Here is a 25,961-nt window from a genome sequence, read left to right on the forward strand (position 1 = left end):
ACGAACACTAGTTGAACATTGGTTATTTTGAAACGAAATTAAAAATAAAAAAAATAGGCTAGAGATGAATTTTTAATATTTTATTCTATTTTAAAGCAACATAAATAAAGTTATACAGATGATACTTTGTCTTCTAATCATTATGTGTTGGGGTGTAGCTAATGGGGAGGTCTCCCTTAAGAGTTCAGGGTGTTGGCATACAGATCTGACACCTTAGAATTTAGCCAAAGTTTTTACTTCTAATCTAATTTGTGTCAGTATTTATTGGCATGGTGGACATTTTTAGGCACATTCTTTATACCCTCCTTCTTCAAACCCAAACTTTGCCCCTGTGCACATGATGTATGAAAATATCATACAGAGGATATATACTGCACCATCAGAAGAAACAGTAAAAAGCCATACAGATGCTTTTATACTTACTTTTTACTTTTGATTAGACATTGTTCTGCCTTGTCAGACATTCATAATCTCTCCAATAGTATTTTTCCATCAGCCATGGCTATACAGCTTTGACATGGCACAGTCAGTCACTGTCCCAGGTCCAGTCGAAGATACAGAAGCTTCCAAGTAGGTCTATGTTGTTTTCCATCACTGACCACCAGTATTTCTTCTGGCCTGTAGGTTGACGATTCCAATTTTTAATCAGCTTTGCTTTTATAGCAAAGTTTTAGAAGCATCAATAGTCTTTGCAGCATAGACAATGCTCCAGTTGCACAAGCTGTTGTATTTTGAAATTTCTTAGACTGTTTTCTGCTGTTTACAGTAGCTTACTTATGGATCTCCTTGTTGGATACTGGTTCTTGGTGCTAGATGTATAAAATATGATAAAGACAGTCATGATCAAAGACATCCAGCTTACTACAACTTTGAGCTTTGACAACCCATGTTTTGCACCCATACAGGGGAGTAGTTCTGACAATTGCCTTGTAGACTCTAATTTTTTGTAGTAAGTCCTATGCTTCAGCACTTCAAAAGTCATTTGTTGCATTGAGAAAAACTGGCAGAGGCTAGGCAAACACACCTTTCAATTTCTTAATTGGATTCCTCTGCTGAATCTACACGGTGTATACATTCTTTTACTAGCTCAATGCTGTTGCCATCTAGGGATATAGAATGGAGAATCTGGGAATAAACACTCATCACTTTGGACTTTGTTTGGTTAATTCTTAATCCATACATTGTAGAATAGTATGCAACTTTTTCCATCATCATTTGGGCTTTCAGTAGATCATCCTCAGCAACAGCAAAATCATTGGCATAGTCTAAGTCAGTGACCTGAACAACTTTTCCAGGAATTCTCCTTAGTTTGTGCGGAAAACTCTCTCCTTAATCAAGGCAACTATATAATTGAAAAGAATAAGAAATAGGACATCGCATTGTTTTACTCCCAAATCTACAACAAAATGTTCAGACTCTTTACCATAAGCCCATACCCTCCTTTCTATGCCCTTATAGTATGCTTTCAAAAGTTGTACAAAATGCAAGGACATTCCATCCTCTTAGAGTATGCTAGAGAATGTCTTGGTCAACTGAATCAAACACTGACATGAAATTGATGACAATAAGGATCAGCAACAAACCATAAAAATTTGCTCATTACATGAACCCCTAGTTCAACAGTCAGTTTGTTCTTTACTCATTCTCTCTTCTTGGGTCTGTTTAAATCTATTGAGGAGAATAATGGCAAATAAACCTTGCTGCAATATAAGTGAGAGCAATTCTATGGTAGTTCTTATATTCTGACTTGTCACTATTTGAAAAGAAGCAGAAGGATTTTTATATAATTGGGAGAATTTATTTAAAAAAACACAATCACAAAAAAAAGAAAAAAATTGCCATAAAGCCTCATGGTTTGTGCAGCCATATGCAGCCATGGATGGCTTGTGCAGCCATAAAATATAGACTTTGTCTCATCCGTCATATTCAAGGTTGGTGCATATACAGAGATGACTGTAAGATTTGTCTTTGTCATCCAAAGTTTGGTCTAGTAAGTCAGACCAGAACCAACTCTGGTAGTAGATGACAAGAGTTGTCATCTACTCCTGAATAATACAGGTGGTATGGCTCATTTGATGGGCTAATAATCAATTTACCACAATCAGAAATCCATGTTTTAGATAAGCAGATATTGTCTATTTTACACTTCTATATTTCATTTGCAACTAGTATCTTTTTTGCATCTGCTTTTATTGATTGAATGTTCCTCAATCTGATCTTTAGGAGGGTTTTACTATCTGGTAAGGCTTGTTGTCTTTTCACTCCCATCACCTAATAGGAATGCATTGCCTTCCAGAATTGCTGTAGTATTATTTTGAATGCTAATGTTTGGCATAACCATGAATGTTTCTTAGGGATTTATTTGACCACCAAGTCCCCAGTTTGCTGGCACCCTCTATATGTTTGCCTACCACTCAGTAATGGTGCTGTTTCCACCTCTTTGCCAAAATGCGGCCATGCAGTAGGATTTCCTTCTGGAAGACCAGGGACGGAATTTCTGCTTAAACTAACTTGTGCAGGCTTTTGAGATGGTCAAACAGACAGCTATTTATACCTTACAGCTTAATTCTACTTTCAGAGAAAAGATCATTATTGGTTCTATAGTTCAAAAAATCTTGAAGAGGCCAGACATATGAAGAGGATCTCTTCAATGTGAAACACATTGACGAGGGGCTACACAAATGAATTTCAGAAGAATAGTTTACAAAATACTGAAGTATCTTGTTTGGTGACTGAACCCCAGTAGTTAACTTTTAGGAACATTTACTATTGAAATATATCAATTTCTACCTCCGCCTTTCCCTTGTCTCTTCCTTAGAGCTAATTGTGTATTTATCTCAAGACTGTTTCAGAACAACTGTTGAAACACAAGATCAGTTAAAAAATACGAATTTCATAAAGACACTACTGTCAGTGACAACACATTTAGTAGTAATTAGCTGAAAAGTAGGCTAAATCTTAGAAAAGGACACTGGGATTACTTATCCCAATTGACTGAGCCTCCTCCAAAATTTATTTGAGTACCCCTTCCACATGAAAAACCCTAGGAAAAAAAATCAACTGAACAAATATTTATATTTGGAACCCTAATGGGTTTTTAGTAATGGCAATGATATACAATTGCCTCTGACTTAAACAGGAAAGTAGAAATTTCAATTTTTCTTCTAATGAAGATCAGGGAATACACAGGGGAAAAATGGGAGGATTTGCAAGGAGGGGGGAATTCTCTACAGGTGACATTTTCTGGAGGAGAGGTAATTGTTGGCTCTTAAGGAACGACGTTATGAGCACAAGATTTCTCTGGGATGTGAAAATTAAAATAAAAACTGCTTTGGCCCACAACGTATTTGAAAATCAGGGTCATTTAGTTCTTTTGTGATGAGGCACCTTTAATATCTAAGGCAAATGGCTTTCTTTAAAGCAAATGACATTCTTTTAGGAAAGCAATTGAAATTAAAAAATATATAAATAGAGACCTTGCTTTAAAAAGAGATACTGTGGATATTCCTATAAACCCGATTTACAATAATTAAAAATTAAAAGATTCAAATAACATTTCTTCGTCAGTTTTTATTAAATCATCTGACTGTATTTTAAGCAAAATTAGGTCAGTAGACAAGCTGAGTCAATCTCTAAGCAGATATTTCTTGTCCAATCTAATAGTCTTTCATTTAATATGGCTTGGTTTGTTTTATTCAGTCTTCCTTCTTCTCTGTTAAGACTAACTTCAAAAGTTTTTTTTCCTTCTTTATTTTGGGCATAGAAGACGGCTGGGTGGAAGTCCTAGGCGAAATATCTGCTTCTGTCATTTTTGCTTCTACTCTGTCCACTGGCTGACATTGCCTTTGTTTTTCTCAGCTATATAATATTAATTATTTAATTTTTAATTTAATTTTTTTAAACTTTTTTAACTATTTAATTTTTTTCTTGTTTGTTGTATGTCAATCCTGCTTGTAGCCTTTTCTGTATTTAACAGCTTAATAATTACTTAATAATAATAATATAATAATAATTACTTAATAATAATAATAATATAATAATAATTACTTAATAATAATAATTACTTAATATTACTTAATAATTACTATTAAGACAGCTATTGTACTTAATAATAATTAATAATTAATAATTACTTAATAATAATAATAATAATAATAATAATTACTTAATAATTACAGCTTAATAATAATATCCCCATTTCAAGATAATAATTACTTGGACTACAATTCACCTTACTGTTCTGATAACAAGAGAATGAAGTCAGACTGACGGTCTTTTGAACTACATGCTATACAGCTATACACATACTATACAGTATAGCTGTATAGTACATGCTATACAGCTGGTAATACAGCTATACATAAAACAAAGTCATATCCAAACCTGTTACTGCTAGCCTCTTTGCCCTTTTGTGCTGTGAAAATTGCAAGCCTTGCAAGCCCAAGCCCTTATTAAAATATGTCTTTAAAATATGTAAAATACTGGTAAGAAACGTAAATTATGCAAAATAGGTAAAATATTAATTTTATTAGGGTAATAGCATTTTCAGCTGTTTGTGAAGAGTCATGTTTGTGAAAATCCTCAGACATTGACATACCCCTCCGCCACCCCTTATAACAGTCAGTGAATTAACTCCATGGAGAAGTGCATATATTGAATGCAACCCATTTGACTTTGATCCATTCCAGAGTCTAGAAAACTTGAGGCCCTTGTATAAAAACATGTTACAAGAGGAGTTGATAACCAAAAATTACCTTTTTGGTACTAAATGGCTTAATTTTTTAGTTTTTATAGTCATTTTCACTTGATTCAGGAAAATTGGCTCCAACTTCACACCCCCCGGGATTTTGACGAATAACGTCACTGCTTGGAATGATCATGTTTGCAATTACTTGACATGTCTAGTATTCAACTAAAACCTCTGCTGCGATTTGAAACCAGACAACCTACCCATATTGGGTATATTTTTTTGTGGATGTATTCTACTTAAGCTTTAGGTCATCCTAAAGACACCCCCTGACATAGACCCCAAGGCTATATACAAAAGTATCAGTTTATTAGTTGTTCACTCCTACTGGAAACATAATATATAACATAAGACTAATAATACAAAACTTGCAACATTAAATTCCTTATTTTATGTTCTTTCCTGATATCTGGTTCGCTTTTCTGACAATTTATCTGCCACAATGTAATTTTTACTTTTGGAATGTGTGATATGTTTCTTTGAACTAATTAAACAAAGTTTTTACTAAAGATTTTGAAGAGAAATAAAGATCTTTATCAGACTGGAAATGAGCAGAAAGAGTCAAATAATTTTTTAAGCGCAATCTATAACAAATGGCCATTAATAAATAAATGAAGCTCAAAACCAACATATATTACTGTAAATTTCCAAATCAAAATCAAAACGAGCAGAAACTAATATGAGTAGGACTGACACCCTTCTTCCCCCATGTTTTCAGAAGACCAGAACATAATTTTTCCCAATAAAAAAAATATTTTGTAGAATTTTTTTATTAATTTCTATTTACTTTGTTGACATAGTGTTTTTTTTTGGAAAAGAAAAGACTATTTTAATTATTTTTGGCTTTTTCTTTTATGAGGATCCTAAACCTGGCTTACTATTTCTATGTTGGATAAAATTTGTGAATAATTTTTGGTAATATGCCCCTTTTGAAAGTCTTGAAACATGTTGTGATGATTAGTATAGTTTTACACCTCATGTTTTTCAGGAAAATTAAAACTTACCATTGTTCCTAAAACATTGTATCCATGCTATTCTGACCACCTTGATGCAGTCTTGATTGTAGTCTTTTGATAAAATTCATTTGTAAGAACTGAAGTATCAATAACAGTAATCCTGAAATTTTAACTTTATGCCCTTAGTTGTTTCTTAGATATTGCTTAGACCTCTAATTATCAACCAGCATATGCAGCTCCAGTTCCATACATAGCGCCTTTTTATTCAGTTTTGAAGTAACTTAAACTTTCCTTGAACGTTTATAATCTATGTCCTTTCCTAAGGCAGGTGTGCAAAAAGTTTCAAAGCTGCCAGTAGCAGAATTCCAAAAGCTGCCGACACTCTTGCATTTTCAAAGCTTTGCTTTAGAAAAAGTATTTTTATACGTAAAATTTGCTGAAAAGTAACAAATGTAACTTAGTATAGCTTCCAGTTAGAAATACCAATAGTTTTTGAATCACAATTAACAATGTAATCTAATTCAGTGGCAAGCCATACACTAGCCATAAATATTAAGCTCCGTAACATTACGTGTGCCATTTTATTAAAAGCACTGTATCATATTTACTCTAAAATTGCTAGTCGAGCATAGTATTCAGAGTCTGAAGTATACTGTATATAGCTTACCGCTATTAATTTATGGATGCAATTGTACATTCTAATGCTTTTGGTATTGTGAAAATATTGTATATCCAATTGCATGCTTGATACTCATTGATCAGTGCACTGCAACTATGAAAAGCATCATTTGATTTTCTGGAAGAACAATACTGGCAGCCTGGCAGTCACATGCATTATGAAGGCGTGATATTAGTTTTGGCCTAATGTAATCTCCAAAATAAATAGAGAATTGCTGCTACATTGCAGTGCGGCTGTTTTAGACTACTAATTTATCAAGTTCCAGCTTTCCTATTACCTATTTTAACAAAATGTATACCTTGATAGCTACCAGTCCTTTTAAGATTCTTTCAATTGACGGATAAATAGTTTTGAGGGAAATTGGCTATTTTTGCGAGATTTCGACAATTATCCACTTTCAGATGAATAAAAGTGGAGTAAGTAAAATATTCTCCACAAGGATAAAGGATAACAATGACTTAAAAGTAATTTTTCACTAGCAACATTGAAACTCAATGATCTTTTAGTTTGAACAAGTTCTAAAAAGCAGCAGCATGAGAACTCACTCACAAAGCGGGATACTGTATTACTTCTCTGAATGTATGCTCTGTACGAATTAAATTCGAAACCAATCTTCAGGATTTGCCAATATCTTTGTCTTGAATCATTAAAGATCAGGATTGTATAATAGTTATAGTGAGATTCACAAAACAAAAATGGTATTCACAAAACAAGTGGAACACGGGGCTTGTTGGAGCCAAAACAGTTCCGTAGAAGAAATGCCACTTCTTTTGTGAACCGAAGTGAGCATCCAAGGCAGCTTCAATGAATGGCTTACATGTTTCATTAATATGGGGGCCCTGCCACTGGATAACTAACTCACTATGAAGAGTGGCAAAACTAGCACTACGGCCGCGAGCATATCTGTTCACAATACTGCCCATACTGTCGACAACAGATTCGCATGACGTCTTGCACGCACAGCACAATAAGAGGTGAAGAAACTTGGGAATGCCATCATACAGTGGTGGCTGCACAACAGACAAGTAAAGCCTTTTTAGTACACTAAGAGAGGAATGCTCAGGATCTATATTTACACTAGGAACACAATCTAACCATGTTTTCTACTGGTCAAGAACTGCATTTCCTTGTAAATTTTGAAAAAAAAACTCTCAGTTTGCAAGATCAACCAAGTGTCCAAGTTGATTAAACTTTCAGATCGTCAATTCAACCGAGCTGCTATGAAATATATTTCCCATAACGGCAGTCCATTCGTCAACTGGGTTGCACCTATTTACGGCAACAAAAAAGCTTGAATTAATATTATTCAATAGTCCGTCTAAGAAGCTGCAAAGTTTCCGGGGAGTTGGAGCAACCGCCTCTCTTGCCATTCCTGAAGAATCCTCCAACTCAGAAACATTGTTATCAATCACCGAACGCGTCCCTCGCAACATCAGGTGTTTCTGCCGTAAAACCACGGGAACTCCATGGTATAAAAAATATGTTGAAAAGGAAGACGGCACTTTCGAGAAGCATGGAAGTAGTTGAAAATCAACCGTATCATCTACTGACAGTTGTAACTTGTGAGCATAAACGTATCGGTCTTCGATTCAATGAGAGTAAGACTGAGTTCTTGGTGTTCAATCACCGTTCAGATCGTCCGACAAATTTTCATTTAGGTGAACCTGTTATTAAAGCACAAGATACACTGACGTATCTTGGTGTACCGGTTGGGTCAAATCTTCGCTCCATGCGTTAACTTTTGAAAATTTTTTTGCCAGAAAATCTAGGAAGACTTACATTTTACTAGTTGCGTTAAAGTTTAAATTTAACCTCGTATCTTAGCTAGCGTTTATAATGCGCGTTTGCTGTTCCGCATCTACTCGCCCTTGCACCATTTTGGTCTCTTCTTACTGCTTCAGATATTTGGGATAAACGAAAGTATTTCTACAAGTATGCAAAATATTTGCTACGGCAAATATTGCCTCCGAGATATCGGAGGCAGATTATTGGTGGAGACACCTCTGAAATTGTCCTTCTTGGATAATACGTCTGGTCTTGCATATAACTGTCTTATTTGTATTTTGTTTTACTTTTATTTTTTTCCGGTTAATTCTTCTTTGTTTTGGTTGTGTTTGTATTTGTCAAAATTTATTTGTTTATTTCCCTTTTCTTTCTTTATAGTCCATTAGTGTTGTATTTTAAGTTTATGATGGGCAATAAATTGATGCATACATACATACATATCTTAAATCTGCCGGTAAAATAGCCACTCATTTGCCAAATAATGTAAAAACAAGTTCCATTTAACCCTAATTTTCTGTGCTAAAATATATGGAATTTATAAAAACATTTTTGTGAGAAGAGTGGAAGGGGTTGGTGTAATTTGTAGGAAGTGTTTTTTGGGTCCAATTTTTCCAAATTGACAACTCCTGTCTTTGTAGTTCGCAGTTATAAATCCATTCACAAGTCCAGACAGTTGAAACTCGATTGGGGATGGAGGCTGAGGCATTACGTCATGGAAGAACTTAATGCTTTAAACAATGTGCTAGGTCAAAATATGCTACCTTGGATGCGTTTGAAAACAGTTTAATTGATTAAAATGATTGCGTTGCTATATTGCCTTTGCCTTTTTTGTGTGTCTTAGCCATTGCATCTTATAAGGAGAATAATAAAGGGAATTTTTTCTCTAAGGAACTTTCAGATGAAGTATATTGAATTTACTGGATACTGGATATTTGAATCTAAAAATACTTCTTTGGATTATTTGTCCAACTCTTTCCTACGATCTTTTTTGTTCATTTATTTGATCTTTGTCTTCTTTTCAGGATGAGCTGAATGCAACAAATGTGAAACAAGGCTTCTCAAATGCTCCCCAGATAGATAATGAGTATGGGACAGCCAAAAACCTCACTATCTCAACATCAAAGGTAAGTGAATTCCCTTTGACTAGAAAACAATAAAAAATTTACTTCTATAGAAAAGGATATATATATATATATATATATATATATATATATATATATATATATATATATATATATATATATATATATATGACGCTTATAAGGCATAGAGGACGTTAGCCATATTCCTGTCAGTGGTAATTTCTATTTGTTTTAAGTTTGAAGTGGCTATTGCTATTTCTATTCTTTTTGGGTTTCATTTATTTATTTGTTGTGATTTATTTTCATGTTATGCTTGAATTATTGTTTGATTTCATTTCTTCTTGTCTATGGTTTAATGTAGTTCTGTACTTTTCTTTGGAAAACTTCTTTTGTAGAAAAAGTTTTAAAGATTAATTTCATATAACGGAGGACAGCGTCTTTGATTGACAGTCTTCTGCACGACTACTTTAATCCAACTTTATGTTTTAATAAGTGACATTTGTAATCATTTCTCTGTTTACTCTAGCTACTATTTCAATAATATGACTATTAAAAGGATTCATGGGTGCAGTAACATGTTCTTTAGGTTTGTTGAGGCTGCATTAACTCCTCTTTGGTCAAGATTGTCAAAACATTCTCGGGGTAATTTTGAGATTGATTCTGATTTTTGTCATTTATTTGATACCTTTTACGAATCTACTAAAGAGGTTGTTTTTGGTATTTTCCCAGCTTCGCCATTTAACCACAGTTCTAAGAGGGCATCTCCCATAAATCTGTAGATGCCCTCTGGTATTTTTAAAAGTTTGGGGAGAAAAAATTATCTCTGAACGGCTCATAAGTCTCCTTGCTCATCAATGTAGGCTCTTCGTTTTCTGCGATTTAAAATCTACAGGCATATCTATGATGTCAAAAGGCCAAGTCCCAGTATTACTTTAATGGTCTTTCAGATTGCAGTAAAGATATTCGTGAAATTTGGCAGGTAATAAACTCTCTCCTTAGGTCTTCCTCTCTGTTTACTTCAGTCATTTCATGTCTGGTTGTTGATGGCGAATATTTGAGGGTGAACTAAATGTTAAAGAAGCATTTACTTATCCGTCTTATCCTTCATATTATCTGTCGCTATCCCGCGTCAGGTCATGTCTTGGGTCACCTTGTTTTAAGCTATCTTTTTTTTGGAACCAGTGTCTGACATAGAAATTATTAGAATTGTTCTGGGTTGAAGAATCCTCGTCGTATTGTTCTGGTAATGTTCCCATTAAGGTAATTGTGATTAGTATGGTTTCCCGAACCCTCCAAGTGGGCTAGAATCATCGCCATGGTTTTTCAAATCATGGTGTTGGATAAAAAAAAGATACACCCATAAAATCAGCATAAGTGAATCCCCATTTAAGGAAATCGCAGCCCCCAATTCGTGGAATGACCTAGGGGGGGGGGGCAGCCTGTCCTGTGCGCAGATTTGTAGGAGGTGTGGACTCGTAAAGCACTTTTGGATCTCATCCAATAATTTTGAAACCCTAATTTTCTAGCTCCAGAACATGCCAACGTTTTGAAATGGAGAGTAGACATGGTTCTGTTTAGGGAATGATAGGATAGAAAAGGGTTATAGGGGGAAAGGCTTAATAACCTCAATAGGTAACCTTCGTCGTAAGAAACCGTTTTGTACATTCATTTCAGACTCCTCCAAGGTCTTTTGACAGGAGTATGTGGTCCAATATGGGAACCTTCAAAAGGTAGTTACAATTTAATGATACCACCAATGGAGAGCACTGCTCTGAGCTTTGGTCGCTAAAAGCAATTAAATAAAAAAACAAGTTTTTAAAAGGAAAGTAAGGAGCGATATTAAAACTTAAAACGAACAGAGATTACTCCGTATATGAAAGGGGCTTTTCCTCCTCAACGCCCCGCTCTTTACGCTAAAGTTTGACCCTTTCTCTTGACTCTACTTTTTAGAACAGTAAGAAACTTTAGCGTAAAGAGCGGGGCGTTGAGGAGGAAAAGCCCCTTTCATATACGGAGTAATTTCTGTTCGTTTTAAGTTTTAATGTCGCTCCTTATTTTCCTTTTAAAAACTTGTTTTTTTTTATTTAATTTCTGGACGTTTTTGATTTAATGCATGTTTTGATCTTGGCGCACATAAATAATAAAAACGAAATTTGCATATTAATTAATTGCAATTAATCGGAAGATTTTGAGAAGAAAGAAGCGAGGGAGGAGGCCTAGCTGCCCTCCAAGTTTTTGATTACTTAAAAAATCAACTAGAACTTTTAATTTTTTTACAAAAGTTTTCATTGGTAAAAAATATACGTAACTTACGAATTAACTTACGTAACGAACTTCTATATTCGTTTGTTTTATTGCGTATATGAGGGGGTTCAACCCTCGTCGATACCTCGCTCTTTACACTAAAGCTTAGATTTTGTCCCAATTCCTTAAGAATGACCTCTGAATCACAAAGGCCTCAGAATAAATAGTTGAAATTACTAAAAATACTTTAGCGTAAAAAGTGAGGCATAACGAGGAGGTAAACCCCTCATATGCGTAATAATTTTTGTTCGTTTTAAGTTTTAATGCTGCTCCTTACTTTCAGTAGAAAAATTTTTTCATATTTATTTTTTCATTGTTTTTTCAAATAAAGCTAGAAAATCCTGCGCCGGAGAAAATACTTCTTATATGAAAGGGGCTTTTCCTCCTCAACGCCTCGCTCTTTACGCTAATGTTTGACCCTTTCTCTTAAGGCTACGTTTTAAAACAGTAAGAAACTTTAGCGTAAAGAGCGGGGCGATGAGGAGGAAAAGCCCCTTTCATATACGTTGTAATTTCTATTCGTTTTAAGTTTTAATGTGGCTCCTTACTTTCCGTTAAAAAACTGTTTTTTTTTTAAATTTAATTTCTGGACGTTTTGGAATTAATACATGTTTTGATCTTAGCTCTCCGCACATAATCAATTAAAACTAAATTTGCATATTAATTGATTGCAATTAATCGGAAGATTTTGAGAAAAAAGAAGCGAGGGAGGAGGCCTAGCTGCCCTCCAAGTTTTTGATTACTTAAAAAAGCAACTGGAACTTTTAATTTTTTACAAACGTTTTCATTGGCAAAAATATACGTAACTTACGAATTAACTTACCTAACGAACTTCTATATTCGTATGTTTTATTGCGTATATGAGGGGGTTCAACCCTCGTCGATACCTCGCTCTTTACACTAAAGCTTAGATTTTGTTCCAGTTCCTTAAGAATGACCTCTGAATCACAAAGGCCGTAGAATAAATAGTTGAAATTACTAATTATACTTTAGCGTAAGGGTTGAGGTATAACGAGGAGGTAAACCTCTCATATGCGTAATAATTTTTGTTCGTTTAAGTTTTAATGCTGCTCCTTACTTTCAGTAGAAAATTTTTTTCATATTTATTTTTTCTTTGTTTTTTCAAATAAAGCTAGAAAATTCTGCCCCCCTTCATTTAAATTCTCTTCCCCCATGAGAAGTCTCCATGGAAATATCCTCCCACGTAACCCCCTCCCCCCTAAATTCTCCCCCACAAACCAAAAAAATCCCCCTGAAAACGTCTGTACACTTCCCAGTAACCATTACTATATGTAATTACTTAAAAAAACTAGTTTTTTTTAAACTGAAAGTAAGGAGCGACATTAAAACTTAAAACGAACAGAAATTACTCCGTATATGAAATGGGTTGTCCCCTCCGCAATCCCTCGCTCTTTACGCTAAAGCTTTTAATTGTTTTAAAAAGCAGAATTGTGGCAGAGTCAAACTTTAGCGTAAAGAGCGAGGATTGCGGAGGGGACAACCCATTTCATATACGGAGTAATTTCTGTTCGTTTTAAGTTTTAATGTCGCTCCTTACTTTCAGTTAAAAAAACTAGTTTTTTTTTATGTAATTTCTGAACGTTTTTGAATTAATGCATGTTTGATTTTGGCTCTCCACACATAAATTATTAAAATGAAATTTGCATATTAATTCCTTTTTTGGCTAAATGGCTTTCTCTTAGTTTTGATCACGATTTTGAGAAATAAGGGATGGGGAAGGAGGCCTAGTTGCCATGCAATTTTTCGGTTACATAAAAAGGCAACCATAAATTTTAATTTTTAACGAATATTTTTATTAGTAAAAAATATACGTAACTTAAGAAGTAACTTACGTAACAAACTTTTATATTCTTTAATTTTTATCATGTATATGAGGGGGTTTGTACCCTCGTTAATACCTCGTTCTTTACACTAAATCGTTAGTTTTCTCCCAATTCTTTAAGAATAACCCCTGAATCAGAAAGGCCGTAGAATAAATAGTTGAAATTACTAAAAATACTATAGCATAAAGAGCGAGGTATTTGTCTCCTCCTAAGTACCTCGCTCTTTATGCTAAAGTATTTTTAGAACCCCTCATATGCGTAATAATCTCTGTTCGTTTTAAGTTTCAATGCTACTCTTTACTTTCAATTGAAAAAACTTTTCCATGTTTATTTTTTCATTGTTTTTTTTATAGTAATTTTAGAAAATCCTGCGCAATTATTCATTGAATTTCTGTTCCTCCATGACATATTTCTCTAAAGAAAGATCCTCCCACATAGCCCCCTCCCCTCAACCACACCCCTAAAACCAAAAAAAAATCCCCTGAAAACGACTGTACACTTCCCAATAACCAATATTATATGTAAACACTGGTCGAAGTTTGTAACTTGCAGCCCCTCCCCCAGGGACTGTGGGGGAGTAAATCATTCCCAAAGACATAGTTATTATGGTTTTTGACTATGCGGGACAAAATGGCTATCTCAAAATTTTGATCCTGTTGACTTTAGAGAAAACATGAGCGTGGGAGGGGGCCTAGGTACCCTCCAATTTTTTTGGTCACTTAAAAAGGGCACTAGAACTTTTCATTTCCGTTAGAATGAGCCCTCTTGCGACATTCTAGAACCACTTGGTTGATACGATGACCCTTGGAAAAAAAAAACAAAAAACAAACAAAAAAACAAACAAACAAATAAACACGCACCCGTGATTCGTCTTCTGGCAAAAAATACGAAATTCCACATTTTTGTAGATAGGAGCTTGAAAATTTGCAATAGGGTTCTCTGATACGCCGAATGCGATGGTGTGATTTTCTTCAGGCTCGTAACTTTTGATGACAAATTTGATGAAACTTATATATTTAAAATCAGCATGAAAATCTGATTCTTTTGATGTATCTTTTAGCATCAAAATTCCGATTTTTAGAGTTTCGTTTACTATTGAGCCGGGTCGCTCCTTACTACAGTTCGTTACCACGAACTGTTTGATACATCTGTGTGGTATGGTAAAACATATGTATTGGGAACTTTTATGTTTAGTACAACACATCTTTTATTTATATTTTATTGGTCAATTTCAATATTAATTTTGTACTTCCAATATTGAAACAACTATAGTAGTACAAATTACAACCTTAGTATCAAGTTTCGGCTTAAATATTTCTGTGAATTGTGTTGTTGAAGTGTGTTGGCGTTTACAAAAAAATTACCAGAGAGCAGTTGGTTATTGTTGTTTCCTTTTTTTTTGATTTGCTAATTCTCCAGAAGAACCCAATTAAAAAAAAGAGTAAAGTCTGTTATGTATAGAAGGGAACACCCGTACAGATATTAAGTTTTTTAGGCACAATTTTCTTTTTTGTGCTTGTGCTTTATCTTTTTTGTGCTTTCACATTGTCACGTGGTGTTCAAAGTTGCAATATTGGTTTTACATTTATTTATGTTTGCTGATAGGTTTACAGTCAGGATCATATTTATGTGCTTAATATATTTATCCCCGTTTATCTTTTTTAACTCATGTTTCTACTATTATGAGTCAGTGTATAATTATAATTTGTATCCCCCTCCCTATTTGAGGCTATGGAACCTTTGTGGTGATCAGTCATAAGCAGTAACTAACTACCTTGTTGCTGATACAGCCATTAATATTCTTAGTTTAAGTTTAAAGCCAAATCGCTGCCGAATATATTGCTAAGCTTATTTGTAATTTTCGTAGGTAAAAGTTGAAATTGTCATTTTTAAATATTTGCCATGTTATAAATCAATTAAGTAGGCTATAAGACATAACTAAGGCCACATGATGTACAGAAAATCTAAGACGAAAGAAAAATAAAGAAAACTAAAAAGCAAATTAACAAAGGTCATTTTTAGGCAGTGAATAACGGTACAAATGGGATAATTCCTGCAAGAACAATGCCAACCCCTGTTTATTGGTCAAAGAATATATAGTCCTATATAAAAACTAGTCTTTTGAACTTTTTAAGCATTATAACGATAATTTCATCCTTTTTATGGCACTTGGTATCTACCAAGTGACATATGGCGATCACAAATTCTGTCGGTCTGTCTGTCCCGGTTTTGCTACTTTAGGCACTTTCAGGTAAGCTAGCAAAATGAAATTTGGCAGTCGTATCAGGAATCAGACCAGATTAAGTTAGAAATTGTCGTTTCCCCGATTTGACCTTCTGGAGGGGAGTGGGGGGCGGTTAAATCGGAAAAATTAGAAAAAATGAGGTATTTTTAACTTACGATCGGGTGATAGGATCTTAATGAAATTTTATGCTTGGAAGGATATCGTGTCTCAGAGTTCAAATTTTAAATCCTGACAGTGTCCGATGACATTTCGGGCAGTTGGGGGGGGGACCTAAAATTTTGGAAAACGCTTAGAGTGGAAGGATCGGGATGAAAATTACTAAAAAATCACTAGTCCCAGAAACGTGATTTACATAACCGGAACGGATCTGCTCTCTTTGGGGGAGCTGAGGAGAGGAGGGTTAATTTTGAAAAATTAGAAAAAGTGAGGTGTTTTTAACTTACGAAGGAGTGATCGGATCTTAATGGAATTTGCTGTTTGGAAGGATATCGTGTCTCAGAGATCTTTTTTCTAAATCCCGACCGGATCTGGTGACATTGGGGGGAGTTATAGATACGTGATTGACATAATTGGAACGGATCCGTTCTATTTAGGGGAGCTGAGGGTTGTTAATATGGAAAAATTTGAAAAATTGAGGTATTTTAACTTAAGAACGGGTGACTGGATCTTAATGAAATTTGATAATTAGAAGGAACTCATGTCTCACAGCCCTTATTTCAAATCGCGACCAGATCTGTTGACATTGGAGGGAGTTGGAGGGGGAAACCGGAAATCTTGGAAAACGCTTATACGTGATTGACGTAACTGGACTGGATCCGCTCTCTTTGGGGGAATTAAGGCGTGGGGTTCAGTGCTTTGGCGAGTTCAGTGCTTCTGGACGTGCTAGGACGCTGAAAAGTGGTAGGCGTGTCAGGGAGCTGCACAGATTGACACGATAAAGTCGTTTTCCCCGATTTGACCATCTGGGGCGCTGAAGGGAGAGGAAAAATTAGAAAAATTAAGGTATTTTTAATTTATGAGTGGGCAATCGGATCTTAATGAATTTTGATATTTAGACTGTGCTTTGGCGAGTTCAGTGCTTCTGGACGTGCTAGGACGCTGAAAAGTGGTAGGCGTATCAGGGAGCTGCACAGATTGACATGATAAAGTCGTTTTCCCCGATTTGACCTTCTGGGGGGCTGAAGGGAGAGGAAAAATTAAAAAAATTAAGGTATTTTTGACTTACGAGTGGGTGATCGGATCTTAATGAATTTTGATATTTAGAAGGAACTCGTGACTCAGAGCTCTTATTTTAAATCCCGACCGGCATTAAGCCTCTGATTTTCCTTTTAAAGCAATCTATTAATTCTTGTAATTTTGCCAGAGCTGATACCATATGAGCTCTTGGCTCTTCCGACCTCGTCACAAGTGCCATATGAGCTCGTAGCTCTTGCCATATATTGAGAAGAGACGTTTGCTGAGAAGAAGTGTTGTATAGACACTGTGTTTACCTCAGGAAAAAGAACTATATGATCTGGCTTTCAAAAGTGTGGAGGACTAGAGTAGAACCAAAATCATGATTTTTAGGTTTAAACTCGAGAGTTGTTTATTGAAACTCTGTGTTTGTGCAGCCATTCTTCAACTGTTGACTGGCTTTGGCAATGGTAATTTTTATTTTGAACCCGGGTTTTGATATACGTCGCTGCCAAATGCTAGGTTCTTTTCATATTTTTTGGAATTAAAAAGCTTAAAATAATTGATGAAGGTAAGGGAAAAACTGTGTTTCCATGAAATTTCTCAAATTTTGTTACTAAGTGTTGAAAAATATGTTAATATTGTGAAATTTCCCTTTTTATTTCTGGGCTGACCTTGGAGGCAAGATGAGTTCTTTATTGTCTGTTTTTGGCCTTTTTTTTAGTTCGTTGTTTACAATCCACTTCACAAGTTCAATGTTGTAGCAATTAGAGATTAAAAAATATTTTGTATAACTGAGCTAAGGGACTAAATAAGGGTTCTGGAGTTTTCTTGGATTTCGCCAGAGTTTTCAAGTTTTACCACACATTCTTCTGTAAATTTTCTGACCAAACTCGATAAGGTTTTCTGAGCAATAGTCTGTGATATGTCCTAAGAAAGCTCAAGTATATTTGACACGTTTACTGAACAGGATCCTGCTGAACTTCTGGGGGGGGAGAGGAAATTTCCCCCAATCACTATTTATGTACAGAAGTTGCAATGCAAGTGCAAAAAAGAGAGAAATAAGATGAAAATAGGTCAAAGCAAAAACAGTTCATTATGGTAGGATAGATTCCAAGCTGGGATTCACGTAATTTACTTTTTTTTTTACCTTATCTTGAATAAAATATCTTATTTTCTAGATTACCTCCGCTTTTAATGCTCTACTTGCCAAAAAGCAAGAGCTAAATACGTTAGCCGATACAGGAAGAAAGAAACAGCAGATAAGCCCCAAGGAGAATTTTACACTAGTCACCCCACAACCTCGATCCAAGCAATTTGTTGAAACATGGTTCAAGGATCTCTCAAGTGGACGGTCTCTGCAATCGCTAGCTAAAAAGGTAAAATCTTATTATTACATGGTGTTGTTAATAGGAAGTGCGCTATAATAACGGGCATATACTGTGAATAGTGTCTACGGTAGACGGATTGTAGAAGCACTGGAAAAATATGTACTTTTCCCGAAACCTCACCGCTCACTCTTTTTAATGTAGAAATAAGATTGCCTTAGAGTTTTTAAAGTTTTATTTTTTACCTCACTGGGAAGTTTGACTTTCATGGAAAGTAAGGATTTAGGTTTAAAACCAAAATATGAGGGGGAGAAAAGCACACTAAATTTAAAGAGAATATCTTTTAGGATGGATGGAGGATGGAGTCGTGGATGGAGGAGCAGGCAAAGTGCTGCTGAAGTTTTTTTTTTTTATTTGAATTGGGTACGAATATTCTTCGAGTTTGTGAAACATTTTTAGATGAAAATTTGGCAAATGAAATTGATATTAGCGATTTCCAATTTTTTCGTGCAAGCATAACTAAAAAAAAGCAAGTTGGTTTAGCTGTACTAGTTAAAAATTATATCCCGGCACGGATGAAAGAAGAATTTCTATATCTGAATGCTGGAATGATTTTTGAAAGCTGCATTGTTGAGTGTTTTTTTTACCAAATAATGATAAATTTTTAATTGCTTTAATTTTTCGTCCTCCTTCATCGAGCAAGGCAGACCTTATTGACAAATTCCAAAATATGTCAAGTGTGATATCAAATCTTCGAAGTCCATTTTTATCCTTGGGATCTTTAATATTGACCTAATGGGATGCCTCCCATCAAGCCACCAAGGAATTGACCGACATTTCCTTCAGTTTTTAGAGTGTAACGTTTCTCATGGTATGAACCCAGTATGTTTTATTTCGACATGAATTACAAATTCTTCTTTTTCTTTGATTGATAATATTTTTGCACCTAATCCATATGAGGCTACATGGATCTTCAGCTCGGAATATCCAATATCACTCAGCTCAGAATGTTCAGTGAAACGAAAATTATACAAATTGGCCGGTTAAAATTCATAGAACAAATTTATCATGAAAATTCATTTAAAAAATCTGACTCACCTCGGACTACATGGAAATTAATCAAGAAATAAATTGGAAGCAATACTAAGACACCACACCCTGAAGTGATCATAAATAAAAATGGTGTTGAATTGAAGTGGAAGGATGTTGTTGCAGATTATTTTTGTAATTATTTTTCTCATATTAGTACTACTCTTGAACTGGAATCCCTTGAAACTCTTCCTTATTCACATAAAGATTATCTCCTGCCATCCGAGAATTCTACTATGTTCCTGGCCCCTGTTACTTTCGATGAATTCCAGAAAGCAATTACGATTCTAAAGAGTGGTAATTCCCTATGTTTAGATGGGCTCTCCACAAATATTCAGAAAGAATTTGCTTGTGTAATTCGTCTCCCATTGCTTCGTATTTTAAGCGAATCTATATCGTTAGGGGTCTTTCCAGAAGTATGGGAATCTGCACGAGTTATTCCAATTTATAAGGAAGGTGATAAGACAGATATAGGCAACTATCGCTCAATGGCTATTCTGTCTCCAATATCTAAGGTTATAGAAAAAATTATTCAAAAAAGAATTGTTTCTTATTTTGATAAAAGGAATTTATTTCCTAAAAATCAGTTTGGATTCAGGTCGGGTCATTCCACTGAACAAGCTATTGCTTCACTAATTTTAGAGATTATTGATTCACTAAACGGTGATAATCATGTGTCTGCTCTTTTCTGTGATATAAAAAAGGCATTTGATACGCTAAACCATGAAATTTGTATGTAGAAAATTAATAACATGTATTAGAGGTAAAGGCCTAGATCTAATAAAATCTAACCTGCACGGTCGAAAAATTCAAGTAGAAATAAATGGGCACTTGTCAAGCTATATTGTTATTTGTGGTATTGGAGTCCCCCAGGGGTCAGTATTTGGGCCATTACTATTTTGATTTATATAAATGACCTTCCGTGGTGTTTACTCCCAGAAAATAGCTTAGCAGTAATTTTTTCAGGTGATACGGTTATGACAGTAAAAGCAAAAACGCCATCTTTGTTGGTTGAAAAACTGGGGACATCAAGGACATCTTCGAATAAAGGGTTTGCATGTTACTACCTAGCTCCGAACTTTTCTAAAACTAATTCATGATTTTTGGGCGGTCATAGCGGATGGTAAATAAAATTACCATTAATGAATTAATTATAAATCAAAGTAGGATAAAAAGAGTACAATGATTTCGTTAAAACGGGTATAATATTTAAACTAAGCAGTGGAATAAAATAGAAAAAAAAACCCAGTAAACCTTAAATAACCAGGCTCCTAATGTTTTGACTACGTCTGGGAGCTTTTATCAACAGAGAAAAATGAGTAAAGTAAAATTAAACACAACATATACAGAAAAAAAATTACATTTTAATAATTTCCAAATATCACTGCAGTCAATGGAAACAGAATGAATAAGAAACACAGAAATGACTACAGAGTTTTTAAGGTTATGAAGGGTTTTATAAGTTAATGCTTAATTTTGTTCTTTGGTGCTGAGTGTTCTTGTTTTTCCTTTTTGTCTTTTGTATTACTTGTCTGCTTTTTGTCCGCTTTTCTCTTTTTTTATAGCTCTTGGTGTTTACCAAGTGACATATAGCGATCGCAATTTCTGTCCGTCGGTCTGTCTGTCTGTCGGTCCTAGTTTTGCTAGTTCGGGCACTTCCAGATAAACTAGGACGACGAGAGTTGGCAGGCGTATCAGGGACCAGACCAGATTAAGTTCGAAATAGTCGCTTCTCCGATTCAACCATCTGGGGGGAGGGGTTGGCAAGCGAACGAGATAGACGAGAAGAATTTTATATGCCCATAAAATAAATTGTTGTTGTTCTTAATTGTGGCTTGTTGGTCTAATGGTATGATTCTCGCTTAGGGTGGAGAGGTCTCAGGTTTGAATCCTGGACCACCCCAATTTTTACATGAAGCTCATCCAAAGCTAGATACGCGATCAATATAGCAATCGCTGAAATTTTACAGGTGTATCAGGAACTGGACTAGATTAAATTAGAAATATTCGCTTCCCAGATTCAACCATCCGGGGAGGGGGGGAGTGGAAGGACGGTTAGTTCTGAAAAATCAGAAAAAATGAGGTATTTTTAACTTACGAACGAGTGATCGGATTTTAATGAAATTTGATATTTAAAAGGACTTTCTGTCCCAGAGTTCTTATTTTAAATCCCGTTCCGACCGGATCTGGTGACATTGGGGAGAGTTGGAGAGGGAAACCGGAAATCTTGGAAGACGCTTACAGTGGAGAGATCGGAATGAAACTTGGTGGGAAGAGTAAGCACATGTCCTAGATACGTGATTGACATAAACGAACCTGATTCGATCTCTTTTTGGGAGTGTGATGGGGTTCAGTATTTTGACGAGTTCAGTGCTTTTAAACGTGCTAGGACGATGAAAAATGGTAGGCATGTCAAGCACCTGCACAAACTGACTTGATAATAGTTGTTTCCCCGATTCAACCATCTGGGGGAGGGGGGCTGGAGGGAGAGGAAACCGTAAAAAGTTGAGGTATGTTTATCTCACCAATGGATGATCAGATCTTAATGGAACTTGATATTTAGAAAGATGTCATGTATCAGATGCTCTATTTTCATTTTGGATCTGATCCGGGGACATTGGGGCTGGAGGGGAAAACGGAAATCTTGGAGAACGCTTAGAGTTGAGAGATCGGGATGAAACTTGATGGGAAGAATAAAAACAAGTTCTAGATACGTGAATGACACAACCGGACCTGATCCGATCTCATTGGGGGAGCTGGGGGGATTTCTAATGCTTTGGTGAGTTCGAGAGTAAGCAGCAGTTCTAGATGCGTAATTGACATAACCGGATCGGATCCGATCTCTTGTCACAAGTGCCATATGTGCTCTTAGCTCTTTTTGTATGTCTGAGCGGGCAAAAATAAAATTATTATTGTTGATATTATATTGCAACAGATATACGGTTCAATAGATCTTAGCCTTGTCATAACTAGGGTCTACGTAAATTTTTCCTCTTAAATATTGTATTTCATTTCTTGCTAGATCTCACCACCAAGTTAAAATTATACGAGAGACAATCTTTTGTATCACAAAAGATTGTCTTTTGGGACAATCTGTTTGTCATTTGTCTGTTGCTTATTCAGGCTACTTGCAGTGTTTGCAATAATATTTGGAAATTATTAAGATGTGAGTTTTTTTTTTTTCATTTTTATTTTGCTTTTTTCTTCTTTTTCTTTATATGTTGTGTTTAATTAAACTTTACTCGCTTTGTTTTCGCTTCGATAAAGGCTGTCACACGTGGAGTCGAAATAGTCAGATCTTTATTATTTAAAGTTTTTTTTCTGTTTTGTTTCACTCCTTTGTTCTTCCCGCTTTGTACCCGATAAAAACTCTAGGTCATGGAGTTGGGATATTCAGATCTTTATTATTTAAAGTTTTTTTTGTTCTACTCCATTATTTTCTACGTTAAAAGTAAAACAGTTCAAAATAGGGATGATACCTTTTTATTGACAGTGAAATATAAAATTATTTAACTGGATATTTCGAACACATATACAGTGTCAATAAAAAGGTATCATCCCTATTTTGAACTGTTTTACTTTCGTCATGGAAAGGCAGTGTGGTCTTCGAAGTTATCTATATTTTCTACGTTATATTTTACCCGTTTTTCTCACTATAATTTCATTTAATTAATTCTGTAAATAGTAAGGCAGTGTTGTCTAAGAAGTTATTTTGTGATCAGTTTGTCTGGTTATAAGAAAGAAATCTGACCATCTAATATCTGCCCACCTAATCAATGGCTAATCTTAGGTCAATTGCCTTTTTTCTGTGTGTTTTCGAATAGACAGAGTATTTTCTTTATGGATGTCTTTTTCCCCTTTGTTTTTGTGAAGAAAAATGGTGTTATGAAAAGAAATAAACAGATTAAAAACAAACCCAAAATGTGTAAACTTGTATGGGTAGAATCTCCCTTTACGAAAACCTACATACACAGTCGCTACCAACTATCCTTACCCTCCCTCCCCCTCCCCCTAAAAATGAATTAGCTAAATAAACATAAAGAAATAAATAAATTTTAATAAATATTCATGACCTAACTGGATGTCGAAAACAGAATAAAACATTAAATAAAGAATCCAAATAAAAAATTTATGGAAGATGAATATGGACTTCAAGTAAATGGAAACAAAAAATGGATAACAAGCTTAGGAGGGCTAAAGATCAGGTCAATGGGGGGAGGGAAAACTTTGCTGTAACTATAAATCTTGCTGTTAACTGAAAAAATTACCATAAAATTGTTGTAAATAATATTAACTATAAATGCAGTAACTATCTAGAACTTCTTTTAATTTTAGGTTCCTATTTTTAACAAAAAAGAAGAGATTTTCACGACGCTGTGTGAGTTCCAGATACCAATGGTTAGAGCCATGTGGTTTATAAAAATGACCGCTGCATATACAGGTGCTGTTTCAGAAGCCAAAAATAAAAAACGTCAAGTGACCGATCCTGCTCAAGAATGGACACCGGCAGCAATTAAATTTTTAAGGGATCAGTTAGTGAAACTTCAGGATTATCCTGGTAAGCAGACGCATGCAATGCAGCCTCCTCAAACTCAGCACCCTGTTCAGCCAACTGCACCAAGTCCCACGATGCAGCTTGGCTTGGCAGGTAAGTACTGAAAGAAAAAAAAAAACTGGCCCATTTTAGAATTTATTGGTAAATTCTGTTAAATTGAAAAAGCAAGATAACAAAAAACAAACAAACAAAAGAACAATAAAATAACAAATGAAGTTTTATGATAAAAAAAAATCGAATAACTAATACAATTGAAGTCCTGGGAAATATGAACATATCGTCTAGCCAGTTGATAATTTTGCACAGATCTGTCTCTGCAAATCAGTTTTTTTTTGCTAAAAATTACAACGGAATTAAATATTTTCCTATAAAAAAAAGGCACTTCAACTAACTAAATTTGTGCAAAATTGTAATTGAAATACGAAATTGCTTATAATTGTGCAATTGTCGAATTTAATATGTCTTAACAGTATTAGTTCGTGAGTATTTCATTGTGTTACTAATTTAAAAATTCTGCTGAGCTATTCTGCTCTGTGTGTCTCTGTAGATATAGAAGGACTCAGGCCATTCCATTGGAAGGGAAAGGTGTATTGGTATTCTATTGGAAAGAGGTTGGAAATTGGCAGAAAGGTATATTTTTCGGATGCTATTTTTCAGTTATGTGGCGAGGGGGATTGTCCTCTCTGAATTCAGCTAGGTATGATAGCATAAACTGTCTTGTTAGACTATATTAGCCTGGTCCCTTGATTAGCAGCCTATTTAATTCAAAAAACCAAATTACTTTTATACAACTGTAAAAAAATCCAATAATTAGGATTAGGTTGTAAAATAGTATTCTTAAAAATATGTGTATTACTAACTTTTAACTATAATTTTCAGTTAACTGGTATATGAATGAATGAATGAATGACTGTATTTAAAGCCATATTTCAGGCCGTATACATACATATATAACAACAAACAAACTAAATTATGTAACAATCGACTTTCGAATAACAAGACCCTTCCGGACAAAATTTGCCACTGCTACTATATTAATTTTCGACGTCGACTTCAAAGTTCCAAGAAGGGGCTCACGACTATCCATCCCAAGAAAGCTCCCTCTTAGCTCATTTAGCCCCTGACACCTGACCCCCTGACACCGCAAATTGGACAAGTATACCGCATTTCCGGGTGACACCTATTTTTCCAAGTACTGTGAAGAGGGAGACAGTTTGCTCGCACCTGCATCCAAGACCTCAGGGATTCTTTTGGAATCCCTAATTTAAAATATAACTTCACCATAATTTTCTTTCACCTTATAGTAAGAACTTAAGCTTTCCGACTGACTAAGGTCATTCCACCATTTCTGAATTTCTTGGTCTTCCAGCCTTATTTGTATCTCTGACAGAAAGGCTTTTTGATCTGGGATTGGGCCCTCTCCTCCATTCCATGCATACGATAGACCTGTGCTGTCCAGTAGTTTTTTGACATGGAAGGGCCATGACGATTTTTGTCCCAGGATAAGTAATTCATCATACGCTGCTCTGATGAGTCTTGAGGAGGGACATTGCAGTATTTTCAGCCAAAACTTAATTAGTTGGATCTTACTATGTTTTCTCATTGAGAAAAGTCCCAAATCTCCCTTGATGAAAAGTGTATATAATTAACTGTTAAATATCCAATCAAACCGAATATTTGTTATAAAACTACTTTTTTATCCTAATGACATCGAGGCCTTGGGATCAGAATTATGCAAATTATTAATGTGTGCGTTGAACAGTTGACAACCCTGTAAAACTCACCTCAAGTTAAACACCATTCCATTTATTTTCAAAACAGCAGATAGTTAGCATGTTTTATTGCGTACGAAGGGCTATTACATGCAACAGTTGAACAAAAAAATTCTCGAACTTGGTCCCTCAGCTATTTTCTTTCGTTTTTTGCTCAGCAAATTCCAAGTACAAATTCTGTTATATGTATATTGATAGCACAATAAGATGTGAGAATTACACAGTATGTGTATTACACAGAATTCACACAGAATTACACAGAATTCTCACAATATGTGAGAATTACACAGCAATAATGCTCAGGAGTCGGGAGTCAGGAGTCAGGATGCTCAGGAGTCACAATATGTGAGAATTACACAGCAATAATGCTCAGGAGTCGCTCACTTAATTCTCTTGTGTTCA

The 25,961-nt window shown here is 35.1% G+C and overlaps 1 protein-coding gene across 2 annotated transcripts in view; it reads left to right on the plus strand.

Annotated features, from left to right (window-relative positions):
• The window catches only part of LOC136037021 (mediator of RNA polymerase II transcription subunit 12-like protein), a 154,741-nt gene that overhangs the window by 8,022 nt on the left and 120,758 nt on the right, over positions 1-25,961 (plus strand). Inside the window, exons 2-4 of one of the 2 annotated variants that reach the window (XM_065719438.1) lie at positions 9,190-9,291; positions 17,997-18,194; positions 23,568-23,880. In XM_065719438.1, the coding sequence (XP_065575510.1) occupies positions 9,190-9,291; positions 17,997-18,194; positions 23,568-23,880 (613 nt within the window). The remainder of the gene's footprint in view (positions 1-9,189; positions 9,292-17,996; positions 18,195-23,567; positions 23,881-25,961) is intronic. The other variant, XM_065719439.1, reaches the window with a different exon arrangement.

The sequence above is a fragment of the Artemia franciscana genome, chromosome 16, assembly GCF_032884065.1.
Source record: "Artemia franciscana chromosome 16, ASM3288406v1, whole genome shotgun sequence".
Classification (NCBI taxonomy): Eukaryota; Metazoa; Arthropoda; class Branchiopoda; order Anostraca; family Artemiidae; genus Artemia; species Artemia franciscana.